The following is a 16391-nucleotide window of genomic DNA, read 5'->3' on the forward strand; positions in this document are numbered from 1 at the left end:
AAATTTCCAATCACGGAATGGGCTAAAATCTTACCGAAACTCCCCCCCAGCAAAAAAGTCCCCAAAACCCCCCCAAAAAATGATCACCCCTGCAAATTAATCACCGTACCTGCAGCAAAGCCGAAACAACAGCAGCATGTCCGGCCTTGGCAGCGGCATGCAGCGCAGTATTCCTATGTGCATCAGTATCATTGATCCTGGCCCCCGCCAAAATCAAGCTCCTCACCAGCATTTCATTCCCCGACGTAACAGCGAGATGCAGCGGTGGTGTTTGAATGACATCCTGCACCCTCGAGTTAACATCAACCTGAATGGACAACAAAAACAGAATGCTCTCCATATCGCCCTTCTGAATAGCCATATGCAGAAAGTTCCTCCCCTTATTATCAAACTGCTCAGCAGCACTGGGCAGTCTCTCAAGAATAGCCTGAGCAGCTTTATTATTCCTGACAGTGAGAGCAGTGGCAAAAGGGCTGAGGCCTTTCTTATCCCTCGACGAGAGATCAATACTAGGATGACACAGCAACAGAGTTATAATCTGAGTGTGTTGATTCTGAATGGCGACATGAATCGGAGTTTTCCCCTCAGCATCACGTGCATTGACATTGGCCCCATGTTCCACAAGTGTCTGAACAACTTGCTCAAGCCCCCACTGGCAGCACAGATGCAGTGGAGTGCAATTATCCCTAGCTTCACAGCCCCCAGCACCATCGGGCCCTGGTCTCCTTGGTGCATTCAAATCGCACCCACTGCGAATGAGAAACTGGGCAATTTCTTCTTTATTGTCATCAATAGCTCGATGGAGAAGTGTTTGGTAGCAGCCGTCAGGCCCAGGCCCCCAGCAATCAGTGTCAGCACCGTGAGTGACTAGAATAGAGGCAGTGTCATCTTGATCTGAGTCCAGGGCATCCCAGAGTGGACAGCCAACGGAGGTGTCGACTCCTCGTCTGCAAAGTGCCTCCACAACTTCACCCAGTCGACAGTGCACACTCAACTGCAGGGGATTCTCGTCATCCGGGGTTTTGGCGTTCATGTCTGCCCCATTCTCCAGCAGAAATATCGCTGTCGCTGAGTCTTCTTTTAATATGGCTTGGTGCAGCAGAGTTAAGCCCTTGTCGTTGATCTCGTTGATGTTGGCACCTGCATTTATCAGTCCAGCCACGATCTCACGACCTTTCTTCAATGGGGCCTTTATTGCGAGACTCAGTGGTGTCTCTCCCTCGTTGTTCTTGCAATTCAACTGGTCTTTTGGACTCTTCGGCGACTCGAGGAGCACCTGGACGACGTTGAAGTGGAGATTTGACACCGCCAAGTGCAGGGGGACTTCGTTGGTGCTCTTGGTAACGGTGGTTAGGCACTCTGAGTCATCCAGGTCTAGGAGGAGCTTTGAAAGCTCTGCGAGACCAGCTCGGCAGGCTTCGTGGAGGACTGCTGCGCCGTCCAGGTTCACTTGTTTTGTTATGGTGTTGGTTTTGGAGTGATGAACGAGGAATATCGCAGCCTCCTCCTTGCCTTCTCGGGCTAGAACGTGGAGGAGGGTGTCCTGATCTTTGCTGCAGACTGGATTCGATGTGGCACCGTGGGAGAGGAGCTTCTCGGCGAATGTTTTGAGGCAGGGCTCGGCGCGGAGGGCGAATGAGAGGGGAGAGTGACAATCTTCTGTTGTTATGTCTGGGTTCAAGCTCTTTGATTCGAGGAGGAGTTCGAACAGGGGCTCGTGCCTCTCGGCGATGCTCCAGTGGAGGGCCGTCCTGAAGAGGGAGGTCAGGTGTCTGATTAATTGCACTGAATTCCCAGCTGTGCATGAATTCTATTGAACTTGGAATCGACATTCTATGAGTTTTAGGGGATTGATTGACGTGTTCAATAGAAAATATTGTGTCTGTAGAATTCGATTTTTTTGTACAACTTATTTTGTTGAGACACTTTATATGCAATTTCCTCGGCTGAAATTTTCTTTTTTGTGTGGTTTTCTTGATGAAAAGTAAAGCAAAGTAGAATGATAAGAACGTGGAACATTTGAGTCGAGAAAATTCTATAGAAAATATTGCAATAAAGTTGATTGATTTAAGTAAATTAATTTTATGAAGAGAATTTCATTTGAACCTACCGTCATTTGGTCAATTTTCAAGTAAACATGGTTTCATAGTGAATAACAGTTATCTCTTCTTGAGATACATTTCATTGGGAGAAATCGAACTTCTCTAGAATTGAAGTTCCTTTTATGTGCCGCAATAATGAGAGTATTTGATTTCTTTCTAGCCAAAAGTTTGCCAACTGAATATCTCGGAATCTAAGAGAGATAGCTAAATTTTTCTCAAGACTTTTTTTATAACGCTCTATTGGCTCTACAAAAAAGGTCATGAGAAAAATCTTTCTATCTCTTGTAGATTCCGAGATATTCGTCAAAAACTAGCCAATAGTAAAAATCGACTTAACCCGGTTTACCGCTTCGCTACTGAATTGTACTTTTTGTTGAAAAAAAATTACTCAATTCAATAAGTTATTAGCATTTGAAAAAAAGTAAAAAGTGTCTGTTTTACCCCAGCCTCCCCTACTACTTGTTCCAAAAAAGGAACATCTCAATGGAAATAATTTCGCATTGGTATTGGCGATGTTTAATAATTTTTTTTTTGTTTTTACGAGATATAATTTAGTTCCACTGAAATCCACACCAGTCGAAGTTTCTCGAGGACATTCCCGTGCTTCAGGAAAAGTTGACCTTAATTATCCCTTGAAAAATCCTTATGATACAATCGACTTACCACCCCCTCTTGTCCTGCACATTTTCATTGATCCCCGCTTGCAAGAGTTTGCCAGCAACACCCACCATGTCCGGAGTATTGTGCTTAGCTACCAAGTGGAGGACAGTGCAACCCTCAAACTCCCTCAACGCTTCATCCCCAGAATTATTATCGAAGCTCAGTTGGTCTGACAGACGTTCCGAGGCACCGCTGTTTTCCAACTGTTCAATGATAAACTCAGCGGCGTATGAATCGCCCTTGAGAATAGCAGACTGCAGGAGGGTGAGGCCACGTGAATCCTTCGCACTCAGATCAGCCTGATGTTCAACTAATGTACGTGCGAGGGAGGGTTGACGCGACTTGAGAGCCACCTCCAGAGCTCGTCGGCCCTTGTGATCTACCGCATTCACCACCTTCGGAAGCTGAAGATTTCAAATATAAATGGATAATTTACTTGGTACATCGATTATCAATAACTTCAAGTGGGAAATAAGTGGATAATGGCACTTTTGCGTTTTTTGGATTTGTAAATGACTAGCTTTTGTTGCTAATAGATTAGTAATTTGCTTCCGGAGGGATTCTCTTTCCTTTCGAATTCTTAAGCTCCATTCTCGAAAGAATTGATATTTTTCCAAAAATCGATTTTTCAACGGTCACTCAGGAGATTGTCAACAAAATGGAATTAGCCATGGTTCAACAAATTGATAACAATACCCTATTGATTCTATCAGAATATGATGGGGGTCGCACAATTCGTTGTTGAGTTACAGCACAAGTTACACAATACCGTCATGAGCTTTTTATATAAAAATCTCTATCTCTATTAAACTCAGGTACCAGTCTATTATGTTGAATACTTATTCATATTGATTCATGGTCCCGACTACTTCTGACAGAACCTGGGTTAAACTCTGGCTAAATCCTGAATAAACCCTGATTAAATCCCGGCTATACGCTGATTAAACCTTGATTGAACCTTGATTAAACCCGGACTGAAAGCGAATTCGAGTCTTGAGAGGGTCTGAATGTAGAATTATTTGACAGAACGAAATAATACGCAAAATTTTGATGACATTTCAATTTATGATAGTACTATGACATGTAAAAACAGAAGAAGAGAATAGTGAAATAAGAATTTAAAAAAAGAGAACCCATTCGGAAGCAAATTGATAATTTATTAGCAACAATTACTATACTCATTTATAAAGAAAATGCCACTGTCTACTTATTCATAGTCTCTTTGAAGTTTCTTCTCTGGAAATTTCGAATGTTTGCAAGAATGTCATTCTTGCATTATTATTTATCAAATAATAATGCTCATTTATCCGATTTCGTTCGCCATCAGCGAGAAAAACTATTTCAACTATCAATCATCGTCGTAATAGCGCACATGACTTTAATAAGGATAGTGTTAAACTAGAGAGGAGCAAGCACTGGGAGAATGAAGCTGATAAATACTTCCGCATACAACGTATACGGGCGGATGCATATATGCGGTAAATAGATCTACCGCATAGATAGAATAATAATATCAAACCGCGCGATTAAATAAACACAGGTTTTCTCAATTTTTCCGTCGTCAAATCGACCAAGAACTGAGAGAAAAACAGCAGAGTTCTCAAACAAGTCTTACTTGTACCAAAAAATCGTTTGTTATTATAAAAATTATCAAAACTTCGCATGTCTGGCGCAAAAAATCTTGTTTTGATCATTTTTAAGAAACGATTTTTTTCTAATATGTGAACTGATAGCGTTCCATGACTGAATAACGCAATAGGAAGTGTAAATTCTATAGAAAAACTTAATCAGAAAATTTGTAAATTGATAGTGTTGCGTGACTTAAAATATAGTTATGAATATCCAACAACAGATAACAATATTGCATTAACAATAACAATATTAAGGGTCACAGATATTGCAGATAACAATATTTTCAGTTTTAATAATATTTTAAGATAACAATATTTTAATCGACTTGTGGTAATAAACATTTGGTATTCAAAATTGAGACTCCAAAATTAAGGGTCACAAGGGTCAAAATAATGGTTGGAGGGTCAGATTAAGGGTCATGAGGGTGAGAATAAGGGTCACAAGGATCAGATTAAGGGTCGTGAGGGTCACGAAAGTCAGATTAAGGGTCACGAGTGCTATAAGAATTAGGACAAGGATCACGAGGGTCAGAATAACAGTTACAAGGATCAGATTAAGGGTCGTGAGGGTCACAATATGGGTCACGAAGGTCAGATTAAGGGTCGCAAGGGTCATATGAGTCAGATTGCGGGTCGCAAGGGTCATATGGGTTAAATTAAGGGTCGCAAGGGTCAGATTGAGGTTCACGAGCGGTATAATGAGGCCCACGAGGGTCAGAATGAGGGTCATAAGGGTCCAATTGAGGATCACAAGCGTCTGATTAATGGCCACAAGGGTCAGAGTAATAGAGTCCCTATGGATTAAGATTCATATAGATCAAATTAAGGGTCACAAAAGTCAGATTAAGGGTCGCGAGGGTGAGAATAAGGGTCGTGAGGGCCATAAGATTTAGGACAAGGGTCACGAGGGTCAGAATAACGGTCATATGTGTCAAATTAAGGGTCGCAAGGGTCAAATTGAGGTTCACGAGGGTCAGATTAAGGGTCACAAGGGCCAGACCAAAAATTATCAATTTAAATACAGTTTATTCAATTCAAATAGACCCTGTTTCTACGTCCGTGATTCAAACCAACTCGAACGGCGACGAAACGGGGGTTGGGGGTTGGGGGTTGAGGGGTGGCGATGACAAATATGTACTGCAACCATCACACTCTTGGCAAAGCAGTTCCCTGCAATTCCCCGCCGTGTGATACACGATTATTCCAAGACGTCAACGTGAAAAAATTCAATCTTCCTCACACATTCCATTTATCTAGAATTTTTCGCCATTTGGCAATCGACGGGATTCCCGCTGCGCACTCCCCAGTGGAAAATTGAACATTTCGCTCTGCGACGTCACGAATTCGCGATACATCCCACTCCACCCATTTATATCTGTATATAACGGGGAAGCTCGTGAATGGTAGGGATATGACGTGGCATATGAAGTGGGCACAGGACCTTGCCGCAAGCGCGAGTCAACAAGAGTCAGCTCTCAAATCTGTAGGGAACTGTCTTGTTGGAATGCGTCACAAGGCTCGCATTCATATCGCCCCATTTGTTATTCTGTGCTGCATCAAACAGTTGGATGCATTCGTCGAGAAATGCCAAAAATCGATGGCCGAATTAATTGGAAAAAATTCTAGGTCGCATGATCTATTCATCTGAATTATCGGAATGGAGACGTTGAGAATAATTCAGCCGAGTTTCGTGATTTTGAGGAAAGTTCTGCCTTATTGATGTTTATGGTGTTCTTCGGAGCGAAGGGTTTTTTAAAACATGAAATTATTTTATGGACAATTCCCATTCTCGTGGGCTGTTTTAATGCTAATGTGTAAGGGCATTCATCGACGTGATTTTTATTGTCTATTGGGTTGAGTGGAGTTTGGCGCTTTTAATGATTGATTTTGGTTTTTTCTATCGCAGGTACTGAGGAAATTGGGTCCGAGGGTATATCGTGCTTCAAGTGCTCCGTTGCACCTCTTCCGGGGGCTAGTCACATTCAAAAACCTAGTCAAATTTGCAGCCAATTCGATGGGAGTTCGCTGTATCAGACGTATTGCCCGAAGTCGACGCTCTGTATGAAACGAACTATTCATCATAAGCTGGTAAATGGAAGTAAGTTTAGTCACGCTCTGGTTATTTTTTAATTCAAGGGCTTATGGGGGAAGATGTTTCGGGAAAACCAGATTTCTATGCCTTGAAATTATAAATCTCTATCAGTTTTTTCGTAGGTTTTTGGTTTTTGTTGGTTTTTTCTCATGAGAAAAAACGAAAAGTGGAAAAACTATACATGAATATTTTAATAGAACAAATTGTAGAGAAAAATGAAACTATTAATTTTTTTATAAAATATTTTCTACTGACAAATTCCAGTTTTTTGGCGCATTTTTTTGAATAGATAATATTTTATAGGAACAATCAATGAAATTTGATTTTTATGTACAAAGAGAAATGCCAAAAATCCAGTTGAGAATTCAACACTTTATGGAAAAATAAAATAAAGTTGAAGGTAATTTTGATTCTATCGAGATATTTTCTCTGGAAATTCCTCGGTCTAAAATTTGTTTTTTGGTTGGTTTTTTCAATGAGAAAAGACAAAAGTAGAGTGAAAAATCTAGGAAAATTTATGTCGAGGAATTTCCATAAATAAATATTTTAATGGAACAAATTGTATAGAAAAATGAAACTCTATTAATTTTTTTATAAAATATTTTCTATTGAAAAATTCAATTTTTTCGGCACATTTTTTCCAATAGAAAATATTTCAGAGGAACAATCAACGAAATTTGATTTTTATGTACAAAGAAAAAAGGCAAAAATCCAGTTGAGAATTCAATACTTTATGGAAAAATAAAATAAAGTTAAAGATAAACTTTAGAATTTAGAAAAAATAAGAAATTGTGTTAAAAAATTAGGAAAATTCATGTCGAGGAATTTGAAAAAACACGTTGATAAAATAAATCTTTATAGTTTTTTTTCGTTTTTTGTTCGATTTTGTCAATGAAAAAAGACAAAAGTAGAGTGAAAAAACTAGAAAAACTTATGGCGAGCAATTGAACAAGTTGTATAAAAAAGTCAAATGCTGTTGATTTTTTTCGCAGAATATTTCCTATTGAACATTTCATTAAAAAAAAAAATCGCAGGGAAAAACTGCAATTTTTAAAGAGAACCAACGAAAAAATAATATAATTTTCAATAGAAATCCAATAGAATCTTGGAGCGAATGCTCTAGATTTTCCTATAAAATTCAATCCAGTGGACCTATGAGTAGAAATTAATCTTGTGCTTGTTTTTTTTCCAATAGCTATAGTTAGAACAAGTGTGGAACGCGACTGTGCCCCTCAACTTGATGTTTTTCAGTCTTACGACCACAGTCAACGTGCCTGGCATAGTGAAGAGAAAATTGTGCGATCAGCATACGAGGAGGGATGCGTCGTAGGACCAGATAAAGGCTCACCCGGAGGTCCACCTGAATACTGTTACTGTCAATATCCATTGTGTAATCACGCAAGAACTCTCAACGGACAGAGTTATATAATTCATTTCTCATTTTTAATGTTCATCTGTTCGATCGCATTCAGAGTGTCTTGACTGCTCGGAATGAGTCAACGTTTAACACTGCTGTGAGTCATTCATGGAGAAATATAGAATGTGTTGTATGATATATCAAGATTGTTAGTGAGATTTGATCAAGAGTTGCGTTTAGGGTGTGTGAAAATTCTTATCTTTTCTACGACGAGATTACACGTGCGATGAAATTTTACAGAGGAACCTTCACTGTTGGAAAAAATTGAAATTTCATGGAGAGTTGATTGTTAATTTTTAGGAGTGTGACATTGAATTTGAATTAGAGGAAAAAATAATGAATTTTCAGGAATTTATGATTCGACTTAATACTCAATGAAATTTCAGTGAATATTCGGACATTAATATATTTACCTCAATTAATATATTTACGTGATTTCCACTGATTTTTATGGAATAATAAAACAGAAATTTACCGTTCTATAGGCTTTTCCATAAAGTATTGAATTAGTATAGTTATTGTTGCTAATGAATTAGCAATTTGCTTCAGAATGGATTAGCGTTTGCTTTAATTCTTATTTCACTATTCTCTTCTATTTTTTCAGGTCATAGTACTATCATCAATTGAAATGTCATCAGAATTTTGCGTATTATGTCGTTCTGTCAAATGAGTCTACATTCAGACCCTCTCAAGACTCGAATCCGTTTTCAGTCCGGGTCTAATCAAGGTCCAATCAAGGTTTAATCAGTGTATAGTCGGGATTTAATCAGGGTTTATTCAGGATTTAGACAGAGTTTAACCCAGGTCCTGTCAGAAGTTAGTCGGGACCATGAATCAATATGAATAAGTATTCAACATAATAGACTGCTACCTGAGTTTAATAGAGATAGAGATTTTGATATAAAAAACTCATGACGGTATTGTGTAACTTGATAAGCAATGATGCTGTTCTCACCATTTTTCAACTTGATTAAGAAGACATTGAAATATACTTTTCAAGCCCTGATTTAATTGCTATTACTGATGATTCTTTCAGTAATCATGAAGAAACCGATTTTCTCTTTCAAATCGCATAAACAATGTGCTGTAACTCAACAACGAATTGTGCGACCCCCATCATATTCTGATAGATTCAAGAGGGTATCATTATCAATTTTTTGAGCCATGACTAATTCCACTTTGGTGACAATTTTTTGAGTGATCGTTGAAAAATTGATTTTTGGAAAAATATCAATTTTTCGAAAAATTTAAATTTGATTAATATCAATGAATAAAACTTATTAAAGTTGATGTCAATGAGTTAATCTTCTTTGGTGCCAATATTTTTAATATCAATCAATTTCGAATATATAAAAAAAATAGAATATTAAAAATTAAAAATTGAAATTTTGATTTAAATTTAAATTTAGAATTTAAATAGAATTTTTGGGGGAATGGGCTAGGTTTCTCTGAAATATATTCGGATCATTCGGAGTGATATATAGGGAGGGAAGGCCCGTCACCGGTGTGAATAGTCACTCAATTTTTTTTCCCCCAGAGTACCGAATCAATGACTCACCTCCGCATTGTGTTCCACGAGATATAAAAATACCACGTCTTCCCTCTCCAATCTTACAGCCGAGTGGAGTGGATAGTCGCTTTTTGTCTTCAAGAGTTGATAGAGCAGAGCACCGGGCATTTCCTTAAAGTCATTACCAGTGAGGTCTTCCTGAAAAATTTTATCATTCCAATTATAATTTAAATGATTATTTATTCATTTATTCTAATTACATTCTATTCAAAAATTCTATTTGTTTTCTGCGCCAATTTTGCTATAAATTATGCTGCGCCTCTCCGCCATTTTAAATACATATTTGTTTACAGAAAAATGTCCATAGATGTTAATTTTTCTATACAACTTGCTCTGTTGTGATTTTTTCTGTAAGAATTGTTGTTTTTGATTAAAAAAAAAATCGTGGATTTTATGATGAGAAATAAATAAAAATACTGCGGAAAAAACGTAAAAAATTACGTCCAAGAATGTTTGTAGGGAAATAAAAATCAATTGACCTTCTTCTATCAAATATCTGTTAGCAAAATGGCCCGGTAAAGTTGCAGAATCTCCGATAGAATTCTGACGAAACTTCAAGAGAATTTTTGTCCACTTCCAACAGAAATTCAATAAAATTTCTCAGAGAAAACGCTAGGTTTTTCTATTGAAAATTTGTCATGCGTGCTGCAACGTGAAGATATGAAAAATCGAACTCAGGTTTAAGGGGCGAATACAATAACTCCCGTGCGAATCGAGGCATTGAAGGTAGAGTAAAGCGAATATTCTAGTGATGCTGAACTTACCCAATGCGTGGATATGAGGGAGCTGCAGTACTCCCGCAGTTTTTCAGCTCCCAAGCCTTCTGCCGCTGTGTAAAGTGCCACACAATCTCTGAGACTGACAGTGCCAATGAGATAAGTCTCACATTGTTCAACGAGCTCTTTCAATTGGAAGCTTGATGCTGCCTTCATAAACTCAAGAGTCAAATTTTCTTTATCCACGATACTTGTGTAAATCCACTTCAGCAATATCAAGCCAACATCACCATCAAAATGACTCCAGTCTGGGGAAAGAAATGTGAGAGAATGCATAACAGGAAAATCAAAAGTTGAGATTTTCATAAGATGAAATTGCATTCCAAATTTTTCAGGAGAACAATTTGAAATTGGGGTTTTGGTTTCAGGTGACCAAGTAAGACAGAAAGATTGTATAAATCTCTTAAAGTAGTACAAATAAACTCCAAAAAGCCAAAAAAATTATTCATCTTTGATCATTTTTTCCATAAATTCCTACTTTGACGAGTGTAAGAAATTGATCTATCAAATTCTTTCTTTAATTATTTTTTTTAAACAATAGTCTCTTGGTCGACTAGAATGTTTCGAATGTACCAAAGTTTTTCTTCAATTATTCGCTGACGAATGGATGAAATTTCATCGCTTCATTCATTTTTTCTGTTTTTTTCTAAATTTCAATCTTTTGTCGAACCTCCAAAAATTCATTTTCCCATGCGACTCTTTCGTTTAGAGTTTATTCCATATTTCAATTGCTTTAAATGAAATAAAAATAGGTGTTCCGTGGGCTTGTAGTCATTAAAGAGAAAATCAGATTGAAAAAATCGATTCAATGAGATAATTTTCGACTTTTCGCTCTCGAAATCTGAGTTCCTCTTCAGTTCTCCAATTATTAAAAATATAATTAGACGTTGTAACGGCTGCAAGGCCCCGTGAAACCTCTTTCGATTGAAAGCGGTCAACGAAACAACTTTCTCAATGAAATTAATAATAATAAAGAGAGATTATCCCAGTGAATACCTAATTCGGATGTACTTGCTAATGCCGATTCATTCCAATAATCACTTCTTGCGCTTAATATAAATTTATGAGCTGGAACATTGCCATTGGTCAATTTGATAGTCAAATCACTGGAACATAGAAAATATTGACTGTTAAGTTTGCGTACAATTTCATATGTAAATGAGGGCACAGTGTGTATGTAAATTTTATAGATGAAGTGATTTTGAATCGGAGAATGTACAGGGTGTCCCAAAAGTCAAAAGAAATATTTTGAGAGTAACTTAGGATTATTTGGAGATAAAAACGGATTATTTGTCTCCAACGCTTCGCTAATGACTTTTCACATTATCCTCAGTCTTCGTAATAAGTTTATATTTACAGGATGTCCTTAAATTGATGTGACACATCGTGAGGGAACGTTGGGAAGTTTTATCTGGAGACGAAAACTCCAATGAAATTTTTGTCTTCGGCGTTTCGTTAAGGAGTTATTCGTCAACAAAGCAAAAATCCTGCGCAAATCATCCCCTTTTGAAATTTTTGAAATTAAAAAAACAACTTTGACTTTCAACTTCAACTTTCAACTTTTTTTTTGAAATTTTGGTCTCCGGCGCTTTGTGAAGAAGTTATTCGTCAAAAAAGCAAAAATCCACCGCAAATCACCCGCTTTTTGAAAATTCATATCTCCCTTCTCACTTCGGCTGGAGAAATGAAAATTATGGCAATCGATTGGGCATTTAATGCACAATGATCTGAGAAAAAATTGTTCTTCTGTCATCATGCCCGGGTTATAAAACCCGTAATGAATTTCAACGCGGAGTCAGAGCCATTTGGTTCCTAAACGCAATGTGACCCTAAAATCAGAGTCAACGTAAAAAATTCATATCTCCCTTCTCACTTCGGCTGGAGAAATGAAAATTATGGCAATCGATTGGGCATTTAATGCACAATGATCTGAGAAAAAATTGTTCTTCTGTCATCATGCCCGGGTTATAAAACCCGTAATGAATTTCAACGCGGAGTCAGAGCCATTTGGTTCCTAAACGCAATGTGACCCTAAAATCAGAGTCAACGTAAAAAATTCATATCTCCCTTCTCACTTCGGCTGGAGAAATGAAAATTATGGCAATCGATTGGGCATTTAATGCACAATGATCTGAGAAAAAATTGTTCTTCTGTCATCATGCCCGGGTTATAAAACCCGTAATGAATTTCAACGCGGAGTCAGAGCCATTTGGTTCCTAAACGCAATGTGACCCTAAAATCAGAGTCAACGTAAAAAATTCATATCTCCCTTCTCACTTCGGCTGGAGAAATGAAAATTATGGCAATCGATTGGGCATTTAATGCACAATGATCTGAGAAAAAATTGTTCTTCTGTCATCATGCCCGGGTTATAAAACCCGTAATGAATTTCAACGCGGCGTCAGAGCCATTTGGTTCCTAAACGCAATGTGACCCTAAAATCAGAGTCAACGTAAAAAATTCATATCTCCACTCTCATTCAATATCGAGGAATGAAATTGACTGAAATCGATTGGACATTCAATGCCATCATCCCTCCGCCTTAAATGGGAAAGGGGGCATGGTCTCTCTATGGGGGAATAGCGTTTGATTGGCTGTCCTTTTTTTCTTGATAACTCATAAACAAAGAGTCGGAGACAAAAATTTCATTAGAGTTTTCGCCTCCAAATGAGCCCCTCGATAACCCTCACGATATGTCAGATCCATCTTGGGACTCATTTGCGAAAAAACATGGCAATTTTCGACAAAAATTGAAGATCGAAATACATATCCGCAGAATTCCAAATAGACGACAAAGTAATTTATTCATTCAGTTACAATCCTGTAAATATCGAGTTAAAGGTACTGCCAGGTTACGCTTTTCTCAAATACTAGTGGCAGAAATTGGCACGTGGGTAAATCCAATGAATGTAATACACCCATGAGTTTCCAATTGGTTCTAAAATTGATGGAATTTTCAATAGAATTCCAATGGAATTGTCTAGTGGAAGCGCCAGGTTCTTCTATAAAATTTTGTCGTATGTGTCGACCATATACCGTCCATGTCCCAGTTATCACGGACGGAAAAATTTAATAGAAAAACCTATCGAATTCGTTAGAAATTCTGTTGAATTTCTATTGAACTGTTCTATTAGTTTTTGGCCGATTCTATTGAAATGTTCAATAGAAAATATTCAATAGACAAAGTCAATAGAATTCAATTTTTCTATGTAACTTATTCTACTGAGATATTTTCTATAGAATTTTCGCGGCTCAAATTTTCTAAGATTTTCGTTTGATTTTCTTGATAGAAGAAAAGAAAAATAGAATGAAAAAAACTTGGAAAATTTGAGTCGAGCAAATTCTATAGAAAATATATGAAGAGAATAAGTTATATAGAAAAATCGAATTCTGTTGACTTTTTCTATTGAATTTCTGGTGAACTGTTCTATTAGTTTTTGGCCGATTCTATTGAAATATTCAGTAGAAAAAGTCAATAGAATTCAATGTTTCTATATAACTTATTCTATTGAGATATTTTCTATAGAATTTTCTCGACTCCAATTTTCTAAGATTTTCGTTTGATTTTCTTGATGAGAAGAAAAGAAAAATAGAATGAAAAAAACTTGGAAAATTTGAGTCGAGCAAATTCTATAGAAAATATATGAAGAGAATAAGTTATATAGAAAAATCGAATTCTGTTGACTTTTTCTATTGAATTTCTGGTGAACTGTTCTATTAGTTTTTGGCCGATTCTATTGAAATATTCAATAGAAAACATTCAGTAGAAAAAGTCAATAGAATTCAATGATTCTATATAACTTATTCTATTCAGATATTTTCTATAGAATTTTCTCGGCTCAAATTTTCTAAGATTTTCGCTTGATTTTCTTGATGAGAAGAAAAGAAAAATAGAATGAAAAAAACTGAAAAAATCGAATTCTGTTGACTTTTTCTATTGAATTTTGAACATGTCAACAGAATCAGCCAAAAACTAATAGAAAGTTTAATAGAAATTCAATAGAATTTTCTAACGAGTTCGATAGGTTTTTCTATTAAATTTTTTCGTGCGGGAATTTCCACTTAGACCCCACCGCAACCTTTCCAAGAGTCTAATAAATACATTTTCTCACTAACGAATCACTTCCACGTACGAAATTGTTAATTCAGGGTGTTTATAGCTTATAGCATTCATCAGTTGCATTCTTTCGTAAATGAACATGGGAAGAAAAGTCTAGTCCCCATTTCACCCCATTCTTCCCTATCCTCGGAGCCTTAATTTCGGGGGACTTGGAATATAATTGTGAATGGTAAATTATATCACCTGTAACGTTTCTGCCGATACAGCGACGCAACAGTCGTCAACAATCTCTCGATGAACCCGGATTCACTCCCGGCTGCAGTAGCAATTTCAAATTTTTGTCGAAGTTCTGTATTTGTAGCGTATAAATTGACGTATTGCGATCGAAGTAATGACAAATGTTGCTGCCATTTCTGGGACTCGCTCTGGTCGTCTAAGAACCGTTTCAATGAATTATTATACTGACATGAAGCATTTTTGCTTCCGAATGGAAACTTTGTAATCGTTCAAATTTAAGTTTTGGATTTTTCGTGTTATATCGACCCATTTGACAAAGTTTTTCTTCAATTGTTGGCTAATGCATGGATGGAATTGAATCTTTTTTTTAAATATAGGGGAAAGTAGGGTAAAATGGACACTTTAGACTTTTTTAAAAATATTCATAACTCAGAAACAAATTTATGAGTTGAGCTCAATTTAGGCTCATCACAAAGGGAAAGAATTGTTCTTTGTATTGAAAAAAAAAAGTTTAAATTTCATCAACATTTCTACCCGTCACTAATATTTTTCAAAAAGTCAAAAGTGTCCATTTTACCCCAACCTCCCGTATGTATTGTTGAGCCCTGTCGATCGTCATTAATTAAAATTTAATTCATCGATTAGAACCGTTTCAATGAATTATTATACTGACATGAAGCATTTTTGCTTCCGAATGGAAACTTTGTAATCGTTCAAATTTAAGTTTTGGATTTTTCGTGTTATATCGACCCATTTGACAAAGTTTTTCTTCAATTGTTGGCTAATGCATGGATGGAATTGAATCTTTTTTTTAAATATAGGGGAAAGTAGGGTAAAATGGACACTTTAGACTTTTTTAAAAATATTCATAACTCAGAAACAAATTTATGAGTTGAGCTCAATTTAGGCTCATCACAAAGGGAAAGAATTGTTCTTTGTATTGAAAAAAAAAAGTTTAAATTTCATCAACATTTCTACCCGTCACTAATATTTTTCAAAAAGTCAAAAGTGTCCATTTTACCCCAACCTCCCGTATGTATTGTTGAGCCCTGCCGATCGTCATTAATTAAAATTTAATTCATCGATTAGTTTTTTAATTTTCGAATTTTTTTGAAAATCGGTTCACCCACGATCGGGACCAATAAATAATTTTCAGCAAAAAAATATCTTCTCAACGTAGTCTGTGAAATTATGTGCACGTAATTACGTTCCTCCTCATTAATTTGATGACGAAAGGCATCTAGACTTACCCATTTCGGCGAAAATACAGATTCAAAGATGACTAATCAGGAGGACTGCTTATGATTGGAATATCGCATGACAGAGGAGCGTATCGTACTTTGACAGATCCCAGACACCCGCGGAGCGGCCACTTGTTAAGTGCGTGCAGTTGATAATTAAAACCCGAACGATTCCCTTGTTCTTCAGCGGAGAAAGTATGTCGATTTGACGTTCAACTGTTTGAAAACCAATCCACTGTGCGAAGTAATGACAGCATGAAATAATTCACATGCCCTCAATACGAATCTTTCGTGAAGGAAACGCGAAAATAACAAGAGCCCCGATTATTGCAAGGACGGTTGAAAACAAAGATGAGGGTTCTCTTCAAGCGGAAATTAATCGTCGCGACATCTGCTGAGAATGGCATTTCGGGTCGATAGGGGAGATTCTTCATTGCTAGTGGTTCTGCACATGATCATGTATCGACTGACTGATGTGAGGATCACTTGATAAGGCAGACAATAAACAAAATTCGGTAATAATAATTTTTTTATTAAAAAAAAGAAATGGTTAAAGTGGAGTTAAAGTGGTAAAATAAACTCCAGTTGAGTCGTTGACTGGAAAG

The 16391-nt window shown here is 36.9% G+C and overlaps 2 protein-coding genes across 2 annotated transcripts in view; one reads left to right on the forward strand and one right to left on the reverse strand.

Annotated features, from left to right (window-relative positions):
• The window catches only part of LOC107041216 (rabankyrin-5), a 21342-nt gene extending 5208 nt beyond the window's left edge, over nt 1-16134 (reverse strand). Inside the window, exons 1-7 of the mRNA XM_015261657.2 lie at nt 15796-16134; nt 14552-14741; nt 11245-11354; nt 10237-10496; nt 9461-9610; nt 2766-3166; nt 110-1751 (exon numbers count right to left, since the gene is read on the reverse strand). Of these exons, the coding sequence (XP_015117143.1) occupies nt 110-1751; nt 2766-3166; nt 9461-9610; nt 10237-10496; nt 11245-11354; nt 14552-14741; nt 15796-15799 (2757 nt within the window). The 5' untranslated portion in view covers nt 15800-16134. The remainder of the gene's footprint in view (nt 1-109; nt 1752-2765; nt 3167-9460; nt 9611-10236; nt 10497-11244; nt 11355-14551; nt 14742-15795) is intronic.
• Nucleotides 5808-8046, forward strand: LOC107041220. The gene is made up of 3 exons (XM_015261664.1): nt 5808-6207; nt 6300-6491; nt 7681-8046. Exons 1-3 carry the CDS (start codon nt 6153-6155, stop codon nt 7965-7967), a joined length of 534 nt encoding a protein of 177 aa, XP_015117150.1. The 5' UTR covers nt 5808-6152; the 3' UTR covers nt 7968-8046.
• Nucleotides 16135-16391: the final 257 nt, after the last annotated feature.

The sequence above is a fragment of the Diachasma alloeum genome, unplaced genomic scaffold (assembly GCF_001412515.2).
Source record: "Diachasma alloeum isolate Michigan unplaced genomic scaffold, Dall2.0 Dall_scaffold_00359, whole genome shotgun sequence".
NCBI lineage: Eukaryota > Metazoa > Arthropoda > Insecta > Hymenoptera > Braconidae > Diachasma > Diachasma alloeum.

Bases quoted from the DNA above. Each gene is read 5' to 3' on its own strand.
- LOC107041220 (XM_015261664.1), top strand. From the start codon at position 6,153: ATGAAATTATTTTATGGACAATTCCCATTCTCGTGGGCTGTTTTAATG. The intron at 6,208-6,299 runs GTAAGGGCATTC...TTTCTATCGCAG, and splicing joins GGCTGTTTTAATGCTAATGT to GTACTGAGGAAATTGGGTCC. The intron at 6,492-7,680 runs GTAAGTTTAGTC...TTTTTCCAATAG, and splicing joins TCATAAGCTGGTAAATGGAA to CTATAGTTAGAACAAGTGTG.